The 20,058-nt window shown below is 42.9% G+C and overlaps 1 protein-coding gene across 7 annotated transcripts in view; it reads left to right on the top strand.

Moving 5' to 3' along the window:
• The first annotated feature begins 242 nt into the window (after positions 1–242).
• Srgap2 (SLIT-ROBO Rho GTPase activating protein 2) overlaps positions 243–20,058 on the top strand; it is a 221,139-nt gene continuing 201,323 nt past the window's right edge. For 4 of the 7 annotated variants that reach the window (XM_039090884.2, XM_039090885.2, XM_039090886.2 and 1 more), the window contains exons 1-2: positions 250–390; positions 2,004–2,654. In XM_039090884.2, the coding sequence (XP_038946812.1) occupies positions 2,588–2,654 (67 nt within the window). In that variant the 5' untranslated portion in view covers positions 250–390; positions 2,004–2,587. Of the gene's footprint in view, positions 391–1,134; positions 1,275–2,003; positions 2,655–20,058 lie in introns of those variants that run through there. The other 3 variants (NM_001401376.1, NM_001134958.1, XM_006249783.5) reach the window with 3 other exon arrangements.

Here is a 20,058-nt window from a genome sequence, read left to right as displayed (position 1 = left end):
GTCTTCTCTTGCGAGTTTGTGTTTGGTTGTCGCTTCCATTTTATCCCGCCCATCAGTTCTACTTTAGGCTTTCACAGGCCGGGGAGTAGCTCACTCTGGGACTGAGCCTAGGCAGCTAGTGTTCGCCACACCTCTAAGTTTCGTCAGCCCCGCCTCTATTCCTGGCGTCTATGGATCAGTTATTATTATTGGCTGGAGGCCCCGTCAGTCGATAGAAGGCGGGCGGTGATTGGCAAAGGGGTGGGCTCTGCTTCCCGGCGGGGTCTTGCGGAGTTGGCGGAGTCTCCTTAGGGAACTGGGGGGCCGAACTGCGTAGAAGAGGGTGGCGGGGAGGAGAGCGCTAAGTGGGAAGCGGAACCTTGGGCCTGGGACCCGTCGCGGCAGAGCCAGGTAAAGGCTCCTTCTCTCCTTCTTCCCCCGTATGCCCGGCTGCTGCTCTGACTGAACAAACCGGGACTGGGCGGGTGGACGCGTTGCGGATGCTGCTGCCCTCGGCGCCGCCTTAGCGGTGCCGCCGCCCGCGGTCCTCACACCGCCCTCCTCGGCCCTCCAAATCCCCCAGTGCAGCCCATAATACTTCTCAGGACTGCTCATCTCTCCGCCCATCCCTGCACTGCCGAGGACTGTCCTCACGCGGCGACACCGCCCTCCCGCAGCCCCTTTGCACACGGCTGGTCGGGTCCACCTAAGGGGCCTCGCCGTAACGGTCCGCTGGCCTCGTCCCTGGTCTCCTAGCCTTGGCTGCCAGCCGAGGACCCGGAAAGATGGGGTGTTCCTCACGGCTTGCAGGGCGCTTTCTCTGTCCAGCTCTCCAGTCTGTCTCCCAGGGCTCTCCACCCACTCTGATATCCAAACCTCATGCGGGTCCCCAAAGTTGCCAACATCCTGCACTTCACGTTGCAGTCCACCGCGGTTTCTCTCACTGCCTCGCCCCCAAAGCCGTCCTCCCTGCGCCCTCTCTGGTCGTCCAAGCCTGGGCGGCTCGAGCTGGCCCGGGCTCTCTCCCGCCTCAGGACCCCACCTCACGCCCGCCTCCCGCTTCCTGTCCTCCCGCACCGCGCGGCCTCTGCTCGCTCTTCCTGCGCGCGGCCCTTCCTCCAGCCGCCCGGAGTAGGCGACACTGCCGGGAGCCGCCTGTGCGCCGGCGGGGACAGGGCGGCCTAGGAGGCAGGGGCCCGCGGTAGCACTGGAGCTCTTCCCTCAGCCTTCCTGCGGTCGCCTCTCGCGCCTCCTGGAGCGACTATCACTGATGCCTCTCACCCGACTGGGATTGGGTGCGGTATTTGTGATCCCTGGGCTTGGGGGACAAAAAATACTGGGGGTATCATTTAGAGTCACCCTCATACCTGGCTTGGGGGAGGCGACTGTTGCCTGCTGCCTCCCATCTCCGGGTTTTCCCGGTTTAGACCCTCGCCTCTAGCCCGTTTCCTGCTTCTGCCGACCACATTGTTTTCCTGGATGTCCCGTGCGGAGCGGGCCCTTCCTGCAGCGTTCCCCCCTCACCCCCCTTTTTGCTGCCAGGAGAAGCTAGTTACCAAAAACAAAACAACTGGGAGGAGGGGCGGCAGGAGAAGAAAAGTTGTGCCCGTCTGGTTTGTCCCCTCTGGTATTGATCTTGTAGATGTCTGGGAGGTGCCCCAGCCGGGGGTCAGGGGCCGTGTCTCAGGCTAGGCAGGAGGACCCCTCTTGGGCTAGCTGGGCTGGGAAAGCGCCGAGGTGCCGCAGTCCCCACCCGCATCTCTGCTTTCCCGCCGCAGTCTCCGCCCGGAGCACGCGCTGCCGGCTGCTCCGAAGTGTTCTCTTTCTGCCTTGAAGCAAAATCTGGAGGGAGCCTTTTTCCTCCCTACAACGCCACGCCGGGTCTTCTGATAGAGCGGGCGTTGGTAGGCCAAGATGAATGGGCCAAAGCTGGACTTGGAGTGTCATCCCCGACCCCACCCCTGTTGCGATTAGGATCTGCCCTAGGACTGATCGCCCCCTCCCCCCTTTTCTTGCATTTACAGCCCTGTGAACCGGAGCAAAGGACTTCCGATCCACTCTGCGCTGCAGCGGCACCCTTTTGGGATTTGATTTGCAGCATCTTTGAGCTGGTACCACACCAAAAAACAAAAACAAAACAAAACAAAAAACCGCGAAGAACGCCTAGCCCTCCCCTGGCACCCCAAGACAAACCCACTCCCTCCAAGGGACACAGCTGGGCGCGTCCACACCCCCGCATCCCCTACACCATGTTGTGCGGAAGGACTTCCACTCCCCGCCTGTGTCGTTGATGTCAGACCCCAGGCCAGCCTCCGGGCTCTGCAGTTCTCCTGGTTAATGCTGCGGCTGTGGTTAGGGCTTTAGTACATAAGCCAGCCGCCGCCGCCCCCCGCTTCCCCACCCCCGGCCTCAGCGCCCACAGCCTGCATGTGTGTGCGGTAGCCGGCTGCCCATCCCGCCTCTCGTGTTCTCCCGGAGCTCTGGATACCACCGCGGGGCATTTCTCTGCCCCCGGGAGAAGTGGCCTTGGAGGAATTGATATTAGTGGTTGGATTTTTCCCGTGGATCTATCAATTCACAATTCGGATTTGGAAGAAAAAAGGGAAACATGACGTCTCCAGCCAAATTCAAAAAGGATAAGGAGATCATCGCAGAGTATGATACTCAGGTCAAAGGTAAGGATTTTGAAAATTAGCATAAAGCTGATGTTCTGCAGACTGGTGAAGCATGCGTTTCCACCCCAATTTTCAGGGCGTGTTTCTTGGGTGGAGCAGGTGGCAAGTTGACCCCAGAGTGGGTTCATGGGTGGATCAGAGCCTTGGAATGATCAGCAGTGTCAGGGGCCACAGACACTGGAAGTGGGTTTCAGGAATATCTTTGTGGAGCTGGCCAGTAATTTGGCAGTTCTTTCCCAAAGGGTGGGGGAGGGGCAAGGAGGATCTCCGGGGAGAGAGAAAAAAAGCTGCGATTTGCCTTTGGGTGTCTTGAGTCAAGCTTCCTTGAAGGACAGCTGAGATCTGACAGGTGTTTGGACATTTATTTCAAAGGTTGAAGAGAAGTCCAGATGGCAAGGCAACCTTGAGAAGGATATAACGTTTGGAGAGACCTGGGAGAGGTGGGGTTTTTCTGGTGTACTGTGTTAAAGCTTGAAATTTGCCAAGACACTGGATTCAGGAAGTCCCTAGCCATATTGGGTGTACCTTGTACTTGCCTGACCCATGACCACCCTGCATACAATCAAAGATCGAAGACCAGAAAGAATAAGACCATCCAAACTGGTTTCTACCCTCACCCAAACCTTACAGAGTTAGGCTGTTAGGGTTTCAGACTGGTGCTGAAACTGGAAAATAGGAAGACATAATTGTTTAACCCTTCTGTGTTGTCACCCCCTGCTCCAGAATACATGCTTTTAGGTCCGTTTCCTTTGAGCAAAACTGCGAAGGGGTAAGGCAGAATGTAGACCTGGGGAGACCAAGCCTTGTTTCCTCGAGTAGTCCACTGCTTAAATGGGCTTCTCAAATCAAAACCTATACCCACATGGCTTTCCTTCTCCAGCATTTCCCTTAAGAGCTATCATGCCTGGGAAGGAGCCCTAGCCTGTGTTTGTGCAAGGCACTGCCCCTTTCTGACCAGTCACTGGGAGGAGCCAAGTGGCTCCAGTTCATTGAGACCTTAGCTGGGAACTGGGAGAGGTGGGTGGCCTTGAATGTTTCACCACATGGTTGGAGCTCTGGGTTTTTCCTTTGTTTCAGAGTAGAGAGGGAGGGGCCCCTACTCCATTCCCTGCACCAATGCAAGGAGACCTTTTCCTATCTTAGAGGACTTGGGAAAGGCCATGCCACCCCTCTAATGACTGCCTTGGATGTGGGTTAGAGGTAGAGTGTGAAATGCATAGTCCCTTTTATCTCTTGGAAGGTTGAAAGGCAGTTTGAAGTCATCATTGTGTCTTCAGGATTTAAAAAAAAAATATATTATCAATTTAGTCAATGCAGGAGTGTCCTAAGGGACCTTCAATCCACTTGACTACAAATATTGGTCAGTTTTATTACAAGGATGGGGTAGTTGAATGATGAGAGCTTCTGCTGGATTGGAATTGAGAGAGGTGTGGTTTTGAGTTATAGCTGAGGTCTTGGGCTCTTGTCATTATTTTCAGCCTGTTTTGTAAACAATGGCCACTGGCCTCTATATCCTGTCCAGCACATTTTGCTCTTGTAATGCACTCCCTATGGTTTTAGCCAGATATATCATTAAAAAAAAAAAAATCCAATTCTTAACTGTTGCCGTAGGGAGTGTTAATAACTTTGACTTTCCCAGGTGTTCTCCATAAGCACACATTTGACTAAGATGAAAAGTGATTTTTATATGTTGGTGATTAACAGGTATCAGAATTTGATGATTTTTAAAAAATTGATAACAGGTTTCTTATGAGGGTCTCAAAAATTAGATACTTTATGTATTTACAAATATTGCTCATTGAGATGATGTAATGCAGTTAGCTATTTGGAGTTTCTCTTCAATCCTGCCACAGGCTAGACACCTTTGTGTGTGTGTGTGTGTGTGTGTGTGTGTGTGTGTGTGTGTGAATATTTTTCCATTGACTCTATTCAGGAGTGTAGAATTTGGTAGGTGGCTGACCCTGAGTTCTCAATCAAGGAGGTGCCCATGAACGTTTCTGGGATTGATTTGGTTTAGTCCCTCAGTTTACTGCTGAGGAGGATGTAGAGAACTGAAGAGGTTTGTTCAAGGTCACACAGCCAGGTGGCAGCAGATCTGAAGGGAGGAGTAGGTTTACGGACTTCTGTATCTTCGCAATTGAAAATAGCACCTGATCGTGGTGAAAACAATTCTTAGGGCAAACGTGTATGATCTATAACAGTGATGTATAGCAGCGATGTGGTGACAGTTTACTTTGGGTGCTTATCATGCTCTATTGAATCCCAATGAGTGGTCTGTGTAATTGTCACATCTCCCCAGGAAGTATTGTTATCTGAGGAAACTGAGGCATGAGAAGGTAAAAAAAAAAACCCTTTCAAGGTCACACAATCAAAAGTGGTAGCTCTACTTCCTTGTTTTATTTATCTATTTATTTTTAAAGATTTATTTATTTATTATATGTAAGTATACTGTAGCTGTCTTCAGACACACCAGAAGAGGGTTGTGAGTCACCATGTGGTTGCCGGGACTTGAACTCAGGACCTCTGGAAGAGCAGTCAGTGCTCTTAACCTCTGAGCCATCTCTCCAGCCCTGTTTTATTTATTAACTGTTGAGTGCTTAGTATGTGTTCTAGGCCTTTCTATCTCAGTCAAGAAGACAGAAATGCCAGACCCTGCTGGAGCTTACATTTCTAGAACCATAGCCATGGTGGAAGACTATAGTTCAAAGGGCCTTGGGTTGGGGTTGGTACTGTAGTTTGCTACCTCACCTCTGTGAGAATTAAGAATTCCAGCTTTTCAAAAAAATATGTTTTGTTTGTTTGTTTATTTGTTTTGCTTCTTAGAGACAGGGCCTCAATGTGTAAACCATGGTAGTTTGGGATTCACTCTGTAACTCAGGTTGACCTTGAATTTCTGAGTCTTCCTGAGTTAGCCTTGTGAGTCTGGGAATACAGGTGTGAGCTCCTACCCTCTCCTAGTAGAGTTTCTGAGTTCTATGCATTCTGTGGCAGTAACTCCTGGTGCTGCTAAGATTTTTTTTTTTTTTTAAGAAAAAATGTTAAACAGCAATTGATTTGGTGTGGCTGTTAAAAGTAAGGGTGTTGAAGGCAGAGAATCCAGGTGTAAACCTTTGTTCTATGTACATGTCTGAGTTTCTGAAATAGTGTGCATTTCCTATTCCTGGGAGGAGTAAAGGAGCTAGCTCGTCTGTAGATTTCTTGTAGCTCCGTATCTGGCTCCTATGACTCAATGACTGTATAGTCTACTTGACAATTAGTCAGGCTGCCTTGAATGTTCACCCTCTTAGCGCCAGCTGTTAAATGATAGGAAACCAGAGTAGGAATGAAACAGTTCTAGTTGAAGTTTGTTGAGGAGTAACACAATGTGTCATGTGCCTGTCATTTAAATCCTTTGGCCAGTCATGGTGACTCATGCCTGTAATCCTGGCACTTGAGAGGCTGAGGCAGGAGAACTGCTGAAAGTTTAAGGCCGGCCTGAAGTAAAGTGAGATCCTGTTTCAGAAACAAAACAAACCACATGCAAAACAAACACACAAACAAATAAATAAAATAAAACAAAACAAACCCATCATCACTAAAAATCTCCCACACTCTTTGAACATTAATTTCCTCTTATGTATGAATAGGTAAACTGTCTGAAAATATTGAATGTATCTCTGCTTTTTAGTCAGAATTGTTTGAGTCAAGTAGACTTTCAGTAGACTTTGGACTCTCTTCTATTCTTTTGTTCTCTCCTGTTATTATTCCTTAAAAGCACCTGCTTGCATGTGCTCTGAAGAATTTCTGAGGTTTTAGCAGCAGTCTTACCTCAGTGTGGTTTTAAGGGGCAGGAGCAATGTTCCCTTAGTCAGTCTGATATGTGGCTTTGTAAAAACCACCATTGTTTCTGCTTGTGGGTGTTTGGATTCCTTAGAAAAGTTCATGTCTTTCAGTGTCTAACCCAAAAGTACTAATATTCTTAGTTTTCTTGCATAGCTTTTAAAAAAATTATAAAGTGCTTATACATACTGGAAATTCTTGACAGCCTTGATGAGAGCCATGATTAGACACTGGTTCGTCTGACCTCTAGCCTGGTAGCATCTTTGCTGGCACTCAGGTACTGGATAGTGAAGAGTGGGCCATGGAGTAGAGATGGTTGTCTGGGTGGGACTTGGTGGATTCATATTACTGCCCACAATACCTCTACACCTCTAAGTCCTTCCTTAATTAGCTGTTAGGGTTCTCTTCCACATCCCCTTCTGTTCCTTCAACTTCGTGTACCACAGAACTAAGAAGTAAAATTATTATCATTTTTATGTTTTGAGACAGGGTCTTTTGTTGTTCTTTGTTTTCTTGAGATAGAGTGTCTCTAGGTAGTTCTGGAACTCTCAATATGCCTCAAACTCAGAGATCTGCTTAGACTGGGTCTTACTATATATTACCCAGATTGGATGAACTAACTCACAGTGGCTCTCCTACCTTAGCCTCCCAAATGCTGGGATTACAGTGTATACTACTACAGCCAGAGAGAAATGAAATCTTTATAATTTGCATCTGGAGCATTTTGATAGGAAAAGAACAAATCAATTTCCTGGAACAGTTTAACTCTTTTGGTACCCTTTGGGAACTGGAGATGAGATTTCAACTCTAGCCATATTGTGTGTGCACTCATGCTTGGGAATGCCAATTGGGGGTATTAAACAGGCTTGTTCTCAGGGGAGGGCTGAGAAGTTCTTAGCTTATGCCAACAAAGGTCTTTTCCCTGAAGTGTCTTTCCTCCCAACCTCCACACCCTTACTCCCCAAGGGAACTTTACATCTAATCAGTTTGTGAAAAGCTGCAGTAAAACATCTCTTTGGAGTCCTCAAGCAGATGCTCTCATCTTCCTGGGAGATGAGTGCCCCTCCCTCGTTTAGGGAACATAGAGACTCAGCAATAATGTGGACTCCTAAAAGAAAATGAAGCTCTTTGGGAAAATCCAGGCACCCAGAGTTGTAGGCCACTAAAGGACTGCTAGGAGCTAGGCTAGGTTGTACCCTGTGACTATGCAAAACAGCAGCGAATGGGAGCTGCTTAGGAATGCTCCTTACCTGAGCCACAGAAGGATAGGACAGAAATTTCCTTGTGAGAAGCCCTTTGCGTTCTCATTGATTTTTATACCACTCAGGCTGAAAGCCAAAGATGAGCCCTTGTGATGTTTATAGACTGTGACCTGGCTTGGTAGATTTTCAGCATCAGTTAGCTCCCAGATGCTGACTTTTCAGATCCTACTGTCTGCCCAGTGTGGTCCCTGGAGAGCTCCCCTTTTGCAAGAAAGCCTTTCTTTAGGGGAGTCACGTCTACCCCACATCCTAGACTTCTGATGGCTACATTAGGAAAATACTGCATCATGCTGAAAGGAAAAACAGTCGGTGTATGATTTCTAGTAATAAAACTCAAGAAAACTGTAAGCTTCAATGGGGAATCTCAGAAAGTTACTTTTGAAGACACTTAGTTTGAAAATAAATAAGGAGAGCCTTAAATATTATAGACAAATACTTTTGATGACAATGTATAAAAACTGTTTTAAACTGTTTAAATGCATATGTTTCTTTATATTAACCAATCTTAAGTGTTAACTATATTGACATTGTTTTACAACCATTATCTATTCATACAACTCTTTTTCATTTTTGCAGACTAGAAGCTCTGTACCAACCAAATAGTAACCCTTCACTCTCCATCTCTTGCTCCAGGCACCCACCCCCCTATTTTCTGTCTATTATTATTCCTATTGGAATAATGCTGCTATGAATATAGGTGTTTTCTTATTCGATTTTTAAAATTTAATATTTTTTGTATGTATGAATGTTTTGCATGCATGTATATCTTTGTGTCATGTGTGTGCCTGGCACCTTCAGTGGCAAGAAGAGATTATAGTTCCCTGGAACTATAATCATAGAAGGTTATGAGCCATCTTGTAGATACTGGGTATCAAATCCGAGCTCTATGGAAAAGCAGCTGAGCCATCTCTCTAGCCCCTAAGATTCCCTCTCTTAAAACATGTTCTAAGGGGTTGGGGATTTAGCTCAGTGGTAGAGCTCTTGCCTAGCAAGCACAAGGCCCTGGGTTCGGTCCCCAGCTCCGGGAAAAAAACAAACAAACAAACAAACATGTTCTATACCAATATTTTATAAGCTTGCACATCTATATTTATATAAACACTATCTCAATAACTTTTAGTTACAGTTTTAATATATGCACTTATATTATGAATATATAGCTATGTTCTTAATATAAGCATTGCATTTTATTAACAATAAGAATTTTGCTTAGCAGCTTTTTCTATTCTTTTTTTATGTATATGAGTACACTGTAGCTGTCTTCAGACACACCAGAAGAAGGCATCGGATCCCATTATAGACAGTTGTGAGCCACCATGTGGTTGCTGGGAATTGAACTCAGGACTCTTAACCACTGAACCAGCCCAATAGTAAAAATTTTGTACTTTTTAGTAGTTATCTTAATACATTTTCTATGTTTTAAACAATTTGCTGAATTGTTTTGTTTGTTTAGAGACTGGGTCTTTTTAGATAGCCCAGGCTGATCTTGAACTTTCAGTGTACCCAAGGCTAGCCTCAGACTTGCAGTGCTCTTCCGTCATCTGTCTTCTGATCACCGCTGGGATTACAGGTATATGTCACCATTGCTGGCTTGTTTTTGTTTTTAAAAAACATTTAATAAGCTGTACATATTTAAAACATACAGTTTAGGGCTGAGGATGTAGTTTAGTTGCAGAATAGATGGAATGCTTGCCTCATATGCATTAAAAATGTGGATTTGATCTCCAACGGACACTACATTAACCTGGGTATGGTAGTGTGCAGCCCTGTAATCCTAGCACTCTGGGAGGTAGAGGCAGGAGGATCAGGAAGTTCAAGGTTATCCTTGGCTGCATGCATAGCCAGCTTGAGGCCAGCCGAAGCTACAAGAAAATCTTGTCATTGAAAATTTTTAAAAATATGTAATTTATATATTTATGGAACTATTAGTGCTAAGATAGTGAATATAACCAGATGTTAGTTAGCATAATATACTCTTATGTTTTTCATAATATAATATAAAAAAATGAGAACCATAATAACCATTCATGGGAAAACAGATACAAGGTAAGATAAGACAAAGAGGTAAAAGCTAGGAATTAATTACCAAGTTTTAAAAAATAATTAATAATGCTGCAAGTTACTGAAGCTGGTTCCTAGAAAATTGGTTTAACCTTAATGATAAAGAGCAAAAAGTGAACTGTCTCTAGGGGGTTGGGTTAATAATTTTATCTCAGCCATTACTTTATTTTTAGGAGAGAGTGTGCAACAGAGAGAGAAGAAAGGAAGGTCTTGGCCTTATTAGGAGCTGACAGATGACAATATCTATTTTCCTACAGGCCTTACTAGCACCAGCCCCTAGGGCATTACACCTCTATAGAAGGGGTCATAAGTGAGCCAGGTGCCAAGGGGAGGGACTCCCATGGGAGAGTCTCTCTGAAGGCTATGGGTATGACTTTCCCCCTAATGGCTGATTACCCATTGCCTGCTGAATAGAGACCAGCTCTCTTAGGTAGACATGAACTCTCTTCTATCTGGTTATACCTACTGTTCCAGCCATGCTGTCCTTTTGGGCTTTCAAAAAATTGGAGACCTGTCTGGACTGCTTGTTGTTCCTTTAACATATGCACTGCTAGCTACAATGTTGTTTGGGATTACTGTGCACTTGGCATTATCCCAGAAACTTTGTATTTTATTATCCTTACACAAGGAATGCATTACTGCCATCACATTTAGTTAATGACAACTGAGGTGTAATTCATTTGGTGACTTACCCAGAGTCTGCCCTCTGTGTATCTTTTGTCCCCCTGTAAGCAGGCATTAGTACTTTGGTTGTCACCTCACCAGTGTCTGAGTTCTGAGTGCTCTCAGACATGTTCCTCTCTTCCACCCCACATCTACTGAAATCCCATCCTTCTAGTCTCATCTATTCTGAGATGCCTTCTGTGGTCATAATAACCAGAAAGACTCTGCTATTTCATCCACATAGTACTTCTCAGTAGATCTCCCAGGAGATTAATGTTGTATTGCCTTATGTTTTGAACATTTGTATTTTTGTCTTCTGCTAGGAGTTACTGTCTTTTCTTTGTGTGTGTGTGATGTTTATATATGTGTTTGTGCATGAATGGGTGCATGTGATAGTGTGTCGATAATAAGAATCTTCCTGATTGGTCTTCTGCTTTATTTTCTTTAGGTAGGGTCTCTTAAACCCATAGGTTGCTGATATAACTGGTCTCACTAGCAGGCTAGCTTCTTGGATCTCCTGTCTTTCAAAGATACAGTTACACACATCCAGAACTTACATGTGTTCTGGGAACCTGAACTCTGGTCCTTTTGCTTATAAGACAAGCTGTAACTGCTGAGCTATCTCCTCTGCCCTCTTTGCCTTTTGAGATGTAGGGTCTTCTGGTTGGCCTCAGACTTACTTATGATTCTCTTGCCTTAGCTTCTTTTGTGTAGGCATTATGGGTGTCTGCTACCCTAACGGCTTGTAGGAATGTCTCAATGTTGTCTTATATAATGCAAAGAATATAGGTGATGGAGTCTTATATCACCTTTTTGCTCATTACTGAAGTTCTGTTCCAAGCATCTTCTGTTGTGATATGTAGTGAAGACTTACCTTCTTGTTATTGCAAGTGTACTATAAAAACATTAACTCAATGTATGACAATTATTAAATGCTCAATAAGAAGCTCTTTTCATGAGTTCTTTCACATAGGAAAGATGTCTAGAATATGATTATAGCCTAAATGGTGGATTTTAGTGAATATTTATTGACTACGATGATGAATGAGTAAAAGGATGATCTAGAAATATACTTTCTTTTACAAATAATTTTTAAGTTTGACCTTGATAAATCACTGAAGCCATTAGGAACAAACAAGCACTCATTATTCTGCTTGGGTCATGGCATGTAAGGTTGTTTACAGTCATTACTTCCCATTTATCCTCGTCACATTTCATACTGCTGCAGAACTGAACGGTCTCTAGTTTCCGTACTATCATGCTAAGGCATGCGTTGTCCATGTTCGGTTCTCTCCTAGAGAACCCCGGTAAGTTCCTTCCTCGGTAAGTTCATCTATCCTTTAAAGCTCAGCTTAGATACAGTCACCTCCGGGAAGCCTTTCCGTGTCTCTGCATATGATGCCCACTTTGTTTGCATGTGTACAGCTTCTAGCACTTGCTAAGCACTTTAACAGATCTACAAATGAGGGCTGGAGAGATGACTCAGCCATTAAAGGCTAGACTAAACTGAACTCTTGTCTGAGTTGAGGTTGGATGTGACAGAATCCCATGTCACCACACTTCTGCATTTTTCCTCTCTGTTGCAGAAAAAGCCCACTCCCTTCTCTAATGTTACTTGAAATTGACATAGATTAAACATTGCGAATATTGTCATTTCCTAAGGACAAGTACCAATGGTCCAGCATGATGGAGCTCCCCTGCAAGTGAGAATTGATTCTTATTTGTTATACACACACCCTTATCCTCTTTTGAATCTAATTTCCTAGAACTATTTGAGCTGTTCAGATTTCTTCAATCATATATCCTACTTTGTGGGGGTGGGGAAAGAAAAATAGAAAAGATTATTATTACTATTTTATTATTATTAACAGTGTCTTGCTTTGTAGCCTTGGAATTCACTATGTAGCCCAGGCTGACCCAGAACTTGTAGTAATACTTATTTTCTCCATCTCCCGAGTGCTGGGATTATGGATGTGAGCCACTGTCTGTACAAGAATATATATATATATATATATATATATATATATATATATATATATATATATATATATATATATATACCTAGTGTGATATTCTCAAGAGTTCAAAAAAAAAAAGTTAAACCTTTTTGTAGTTGAAGCAAAATACATTCTGTACTTACCCAGGACTTACTTAAACATTTTAAACAGATATTGAAAAATTCCAATTTGAGTAAATTTTGGTCTTGTCTTGACAAGGAGTTAAGAGCATTAACTTACAGAAAGAATTGTCAGGATTCTGTTTCAAAGCATGGCTTTTGCAAGAGCCGTTACCTGGCTAGAAACAGCTGCATGGTCTGTAGCGCACGCAGAGGAAAAGTCCAAGGGACAAACAGGAAAGCTCTCTTCCTTAGTTTTCAAGTCATTTGGATTTAGTAGCCTTGACCTTATTTGTGCATTGTGAATGGATGGCCTTAAAATTGAAATATATATTCCTGAGGAAGGAAAACAGCGAGGATGTGTGCCGATTTCTTTTCTTTTTTTTTTTTTTTTTAAGGATACCATCTGTTGGTAGAAGGCAGAGTCTCTCCCCGACCAATCTGTTTTGCTTTAGATGCATTAATTGGTAGGTAGGTAACTCAGAAGGCCTTGTGGAAGTTGGCATTATCCGTGCTGCTGAAAGCCCAGCCTGTGTTAGAGTCATGACATGGAAGGTAGGGTCTGAATGTTCTTCTCCCTGGGGAAGACTTCCTCAGCCATGGGGAGCTGGGATGGCCAGGACTCCACAGGATACTAGAGCACAGAAAACAAAGGGACCCAAGAAAGGGTGAAACTTGTCAAGACATGTCATGGCAGGAGCTTAGAAAATAATTCCTCGGTGTGTGTGTGTGTGTGTGTGTGTGTGTGTGTGTGTGTGTGTGTGTGTGTGTGTGTGTGCGCGCGTGTGCGTGCGTGTGTGCGCGAGTGCGTGTATGTGTGTGCGCAAGGAGGCTGCTCTTTGGGAGGCATCTTGGCTACAGGTAGTTATTTTGGAGCTGTTTTTCCTAACTGCAAAATAGACAACAGTTCCTGGCTTTCGCTAGTAATGAAGATGGTTAGCATTTATTAAGGGCCTCATAGTTCTAAGCGATGTTTTGAAAGCTTTACATATATTAGTTTAAGAATTTCCCAATTGCTCTATGAGGTAACTAGTATCGTCCCAGTTTCACAGGTGAAGCAAAATGAGGTTAAATGACTTGCTCTAAAGCACAACAGTAAGTAAGTGATGAAAACAGGGCACTCGCCCAGGCTGACTTAATACTGCTGTGAGGCTCAAATTAAAGTATTCATTTGGATGCTGGAGATGTGGCATGTACCTGTAAGCCTAGCATAGAGGCAGGAGGATCAGGAGGATCAGGAGTTAGATATCCTTGGCTACATGGTGAGCTGAAGGCCAGACTGGACTACAGGAGGCTCTGTCTCAAAATACCACCACTGCCAACAACAAAAGAGTTCATTTGAAAACGCTTTGATATTCTGAGATGTTATACATCTTTAGTTGACTTTTCTCATTTCCCAGTGTCTTAGTTAAAAGATCAAAACAGTTAACACAATGTTCTAAATGTATTCTTGGCACATATGTAACATGTCCATGTCTTGGTTTTCTCATTTGTGAAATTAGGAGTTAAATTAGAGCATCTCTGAGTTTTTTGTTTGTTGGTTGGCTTTTTTTTTTTTTTTAAAGGTTTTAGAGCTTATTGTTCTTGCTTATTTAAGAGATTAAAGATATCTCTTGTAGGAGACATTTCTACTTATGGGTATAAAAACTGTCCTTAGGACAACACTAGTGCCTGTGCCTGGATAGTTCATGCACACATAGAGGTGGGCTCTAGCTAAGTGGTATTTGCCCAAATATTATGGTCTGATGGGAAGATGTGTCTTATAGGTGGACAGATGGAGGAATAGTTGGAATATTTTCAAAGGTTTTTTTTCCCTTAGTGCATAGGCTAAGCAACAGCCTGTTGTTTTAAAATGAGCATCATTAATAAAACTATGGCGCATATTTTCATGCTGTAAGCATTTGAGAAATACATTCATGGGAAGAGAGGTTTTAGGGTATTGTAGGACGAGTTACTTGATCCTGAACAAGCCATTCCACCCTCAGAATTTCAGTTCTCAACTAGATAGTGAAAAGATGCAATACCATTTCTTTTTAGGATGCAGGATCAAAAGAAGTATGGTTTACATTAAGTGAGTTGCCACAGAGTCCAGAAACTGATTATTGTCTCAGGAGAAAGATAGAAGTCAGATTAGACCTGTCCTGGGCATTTCTTAGAGCTCCTCCTCCTGGTTTAAGTTTTGTCTTTGACATAAATAGGCCATATGTTTTAGGCATCTTTAAAGTCAATTATGCAGTATCTCTTCATCTATATTCAGTGGTTTGTGGTGATGTAAGTTGTCTCAGCTCTTTGGTGTCAGCAAACATTGTAGCATTTGGGGTAGATGGCGTCTGTTACTTGTATTAATGAAATTTTTGATTTGAGTGTGTTAAGGCTAATAATAACACAGTTTTGAAATACCTACTTCCCCACCCCAAACAACAGTAGTATTCTGACCACCAACTCTGACCACCAAAGGATGGATCTGGTTAACTGATTTGTGCTGATTACATCTTTCTAAGTGTGTGTGTGTGTGTGTGTGTGTGTGTGTGTGTGTGTGAGAGAGAGAGAGAGAGAGAGAGAGAGAGATTTTCTCCTTATTTCTTTCCTTCCTTCGTTTTTCTTTTTTTTTTTTTTTTTGGTTCTTTTTTTTTTCGGAGCTGGGGACCGAACCCAGGGCCTTGCGCTTCCTAGGTAAGCGCTCTACCACTGAGCTAAATCCCCAGCCCTCCTTCCTTCGTTTTTCAAGACAGAATTTCTCTATGTAGTCCTGGCTGTCCTGGAACATTCTCTGTAGACCAGGCTGGCCTCTAGGGTTAAAGGCATGGGTCCAGAAATGCCAGTTTTTCTGGATTCAGCAGCAAAAGAGTTAATCATTATCCTGGCAGAAACAGACACTGCCTAGGTTTTTACCTTTGTGTTCCATTTCCCTCTTTTGGTCTTAGAAGAAAAGAGCATGAATATACACGTAGAACACATACATGCATCTTACTCTTTCATTCAAGACCCAACATTGAATGATCTAATGCTTACAAGAGCAGGAATTACTTGGGAGGGGTACTGTGTTCTGTGAGCTTCGTAGGCATGATGTGAAAGCAGGACTGTTTGCCCTGTGAAGGTTGCAGATAAGAGTGATATGTAATTGAGTAAGAATTTGAAAAATTATCCGATAACATTAGGAGCAGCAGAGCAACTGCTTGTGCCTTTTTATGCTCAAACTATTTGGAGTAGGAGTGAGGAGTTCTCATTGTTTTCAGGGCGTGGGAACCCTCTCTCTATTCCACCAGCCAAATATGTTTGCCCAGACACAGAGTGTGAGGTTTCTGAGTGATCTTAGTATTTAGAATAGTCTTCTGTCCCTGGGCAATTCTTGAGTTTAATCATTTCTGGAAAAAGGCTGTCAGCTAGCCTTTAAACTCCTTTCTAGAGCCCAGCCCAGCCCACCTTTTCATTGTGTTCTTCTGTCATTTGCAGAGCTTGAAATCAGAGCGGGTGGGTTGGGGGCGGGGTTGCTGAATGAACTGCTGTCACCATGCGCTCTAGGTAGACTTTTATTCATGAAACTTGCAAGGCCTTGGCTCCTGGCTGTTGACTACTGGGTTTTGTTCTTCCCAATTCCCTCCCATCCTTACTTCCTCTAGTATTGGGACACTTTGTATGAACAGGAAGAATGAACTAAACGTAGCACCCATTCCTATAGAACTCACTATGTGCCTGGTGCTGTTAGGTTGTGGACATACTCATAAAGAAAGAAACATTTCTGTCTTTAAAGTACTTCAACCTATTGTAGGTATGGATAGATAATACAGACACAGTGAGAGAACTGCAGAGAGAGGATGGCCCTGTGGGTAGGGGATGGTAAGTCATGTTGGTGAGGTTGGTTGATAGGGAGGGTGATGATTGCCATCTCAGTGGTAGGATATAGATATTATTCACATTACTTTCTGATGATTTATTTTATTTTATTTCAGTTACTACTACAGGCTTATTTTTTGTGAGTCATTTTTGAAATAGTTTATTTTGAGATTTGTATATATTTGCTTGTAGATATAAGAATATTAGAGATTGTGTACAACTTTAGTTTTCTTCAGTACTTAATAACTTTCAAAATGATAGTACAGTGTCACAACTAGGACCTTAACATTGATCTAGGTAACATACTGACCAGTTCAATCAGCACGAACATCCTTCATATTGCACTTGTAACCTTGTCCTCTTCCACTCTTTACACTGTGCCTTTCCATGCTCCATCCCTAGTCCTGTAGTTACTGATACCATAATCTCTTTTCCATGTCTGTAATTTTATCATCTCAAGAATATAATAAAAGTAGATCCGTGTGCATGTAACCTTGTAAGGTTGACCCTTTCAGGCTCAGTGAGTTAAGGAGCTTGCCAGCAAGCCTGATGACCTGAGTTTGCTCCTAGGACCCACACGTTGGGAAGAGAATCGACTTCATATTTCCCTCTGATCTCCACATGTGTGCCACGGCAGGGCACACACACACCCACCACATACACAACAAATAAATGTAATTTTAAAAATTAACAAAAAAGATTGACTTTTTTCAAGAATGCATTCCTTTAGATTCAGATGGCTCAGTAGCTAATGGTGCTTATCAGGAAGACGGGCAAGTTAAGTTCAATCTCTGGAATCCACAGAAATGCAGGAGAAGGAACCAGCTCCACGGAGTTGTTCTGGATTCCTACATGTGCACTATGATGCATGTGCCTCTTGCCTAATCCCAAACACATATCACAAGTGTCTGTGAACCCACACACACACACACACACACACACATGCACACACAATGACAATAATAATAATAAAATAGGGCCATGAAATGACTCAGTGTTAAATTTTAGTCTCTGGGACCCACACAAGAAAGGGAAAGAACTAACTCCTAAAAGTTGTCCCCTGAACTTCTCACTTGGGGGTGACACCCTCATTCCAAATAAATAATGTAATTTTAGAAACAAAGTACATTTCTTATTTCTTACTAAATACTGCCCCATGGTATGGCTGTGTGACTTGAGCATTTACTCACTGAAGGGTCCCTGGGTTGTTTTCTATTTGGGGCTATTTTGAATAAAGCTACTATGAACACTCAGGTACAGATTTTATGTAATGAGATTTAAAAAATAGTATTGTGGATTATTAATTGAAATTCAAAGGTTTTGCTCATTTATAGATGAAGGTAATATAAAATAGTATTATTCCTACATCTCAGAGCTTTGTATATAAACAGATAATATGTAACAACAAATGTTATAATATGTAGTAGAATATTAACATATATAAGTGAGACAAGATGGTAACTCACTGTGCTCTATCCTTTAATCTTAGCTATCAGAATAGTGCCTTTAAAAATTACTCACATTTATTTATTTATTTTGTGGTGTGTGTATGTTCATGCAATTGCATGCATGTGTACTGTGCATAAGTCAGAGGACACTTATGGTTTCTCTGTCTCCAGCTTGTGGGTCCTGCAGACTGAATTTAGGTTATCAAGCATTGTAGAAGGTGCCTATACAGGCTGCCTTATTTTATTACTGATGTATAGGTAGTCCTTATACTCTCTGGCTGCTGACGATTACTGGGTAAAATACCTTCTGTCAGAGTTTATTTTCTTTTTATTGAGTGCATCAATATGCGAGCAATGTAAATTTCTTTATATTATTATATTGTCTTACCACTTTATGACATGGATTTGTTGAAAGCCCATGCATACTTTTCCTATTCTGAAATTATAATGTATTTGTATTTTCTTTTAGGAGTTTCAAAGAGTATTACTTGTTATATATATTTGTTGAATACACCAGGAATTAATTTTTATAAATGCTGTGAGCTAAGGATCTAACTTTATTTTATATTCAATACAAATGTTTGTCTTGGCTTCATAATTCTTTCTCTCCACTGATCTGTAATAGATACCTTTGTGCTTACTTCAGTTTTATACAGATTTGTGGCTAAGATCAATTCTCCATTATGCTGAAGTAGTATTGCCCCCTGGATGGATATAAGGTGTCGCTGTCTGTTAAGGGCCTTAAATGTTCTCTTCTATAGTAGACAACACTGTGCTGACACGATTGTATGTGGCTTCTAGTTACTATTTTTGTTTTAAATTTTTTTTTATTTTATGTGTATGGGTATTTTGTTTTCATGTATGGCTATGTGTCATGTATGTGCCCGGTGCCCATGGGTCCCGTAGAACTAGAGATACAGTTGACTGTTAGCTGCCATGTGGGTGCTGGTGCTTAAGCCCAGGTCTTCTGGAACAGCCACCAGTGCTTTTAACCTCTGATCCAGCCCTTCAACTCTTGTTTGGTTTCTAAAGATAGAGCCTTTATTATTCAGCCCAGTTTAGCTGAGACTCACTGTGTAGACCAGGCTGGCCTTGACTCGGTGGGATTAAAGATTTCCACAACCACACCTAGCCCATGATATATTTTTTTTGTTTGTGTATGTATGTATGTATAGTTGTGTGAGTGTGTGTGTGTGTGTGTGTGTGTGTGTGGTGTATGTTACTACATGCCTATGGAGGCCAAAGGTTGATGTTGAATGTTTTTCTAGATTGTTCTCCATCTTTTTTATTGAGGTAGGGACTCTTTTTTTTTTTTTTTTTTTCCGGAGCTGGGGACCAAACCCAGGACCTTGTGCTTCCTAGGTAAGCGCTCTACCACTGAGCTAAATCCCTAGCCCGAGGTAGGGACTCTTACTTGAACCCAGAGCTCAATGGTTGGGCTTTTCTAGCTAATTAGCTGGCTCTGTATGGAGATCCCATTTCTGCCTCTCAAAGACTAGGATTATAGATGGGATGTCACGCCTCTCTGATATTTACATAGGTGCTGGGATCTGAACTCCAGTTCCCATGTATGTGTGCTTTATCTATCGAGTCTTACTTCCACTCTACTACTTACAAATTTATTTGAAGAACTAACATTTTTTAAAAATTGAAAACTGTCATCATTCATTCAATGTGTGTGTGTGTGTTTCTATGTGTCTCTGTGTGCGTACATATATGCCATGTGGGTATGCATGTACCTGTGTGCATATACATGTGGAGGCCGGAAGTCATGTCAAGTATTGTTCCTTAGGTACCATCTGCCTTGTCTTTTTGAGACAGGATCCCTCACTGTCTAGGGCTTGACGATTAGATTATATTGCAAACCTGGGTGGACTGTGCCCAGCAAACCTCATGTATTTGCCTGTCTCTGCCTTGCTGGTGCTAAGATTTACAAAGGTTAGCTATGCTTCTTTATAGAGGTTTTGGGGATCATGCTTGCATGGTAAATACTTTACTGACTGAACAATTTCTCAGACTCCCCCGCCTTGGGGGTTGGGGGCAAGGTTTTGTGTCATTCAGGCTGACCTCAAACTCACTATATAGCTGAGGCTGAGCTTAACCCCCAACCATCCTGCCTTCACCTTTGAGTGCTAGAAGTACAGAGGTACACTACCACACTTTAACAATTTTTTCATTGTTGGGACAGAATCTCACTAAAC

The sequence above is a fragment of the Rattus norvegicus genome, chromosome 13, assembly GCF_036323735.1.
Source record: "Rattus norvegicus strain BN/NHsdMcwi chromosome 13, GRCr8, whole genome shotgun sequence".
NCBI classification, from domain to species: domain Eukaryota; kingdom Metazoa; phylum Chordata; class Mammalia; order Rodentia; family Muridae; genus Rattus; species Rattus norvegicus.
The sequence above is the reverse complement of the archived record's forward strand: the minus strand, read 5'-3'. Positions and strand labels throughout refer to the sequence as shown.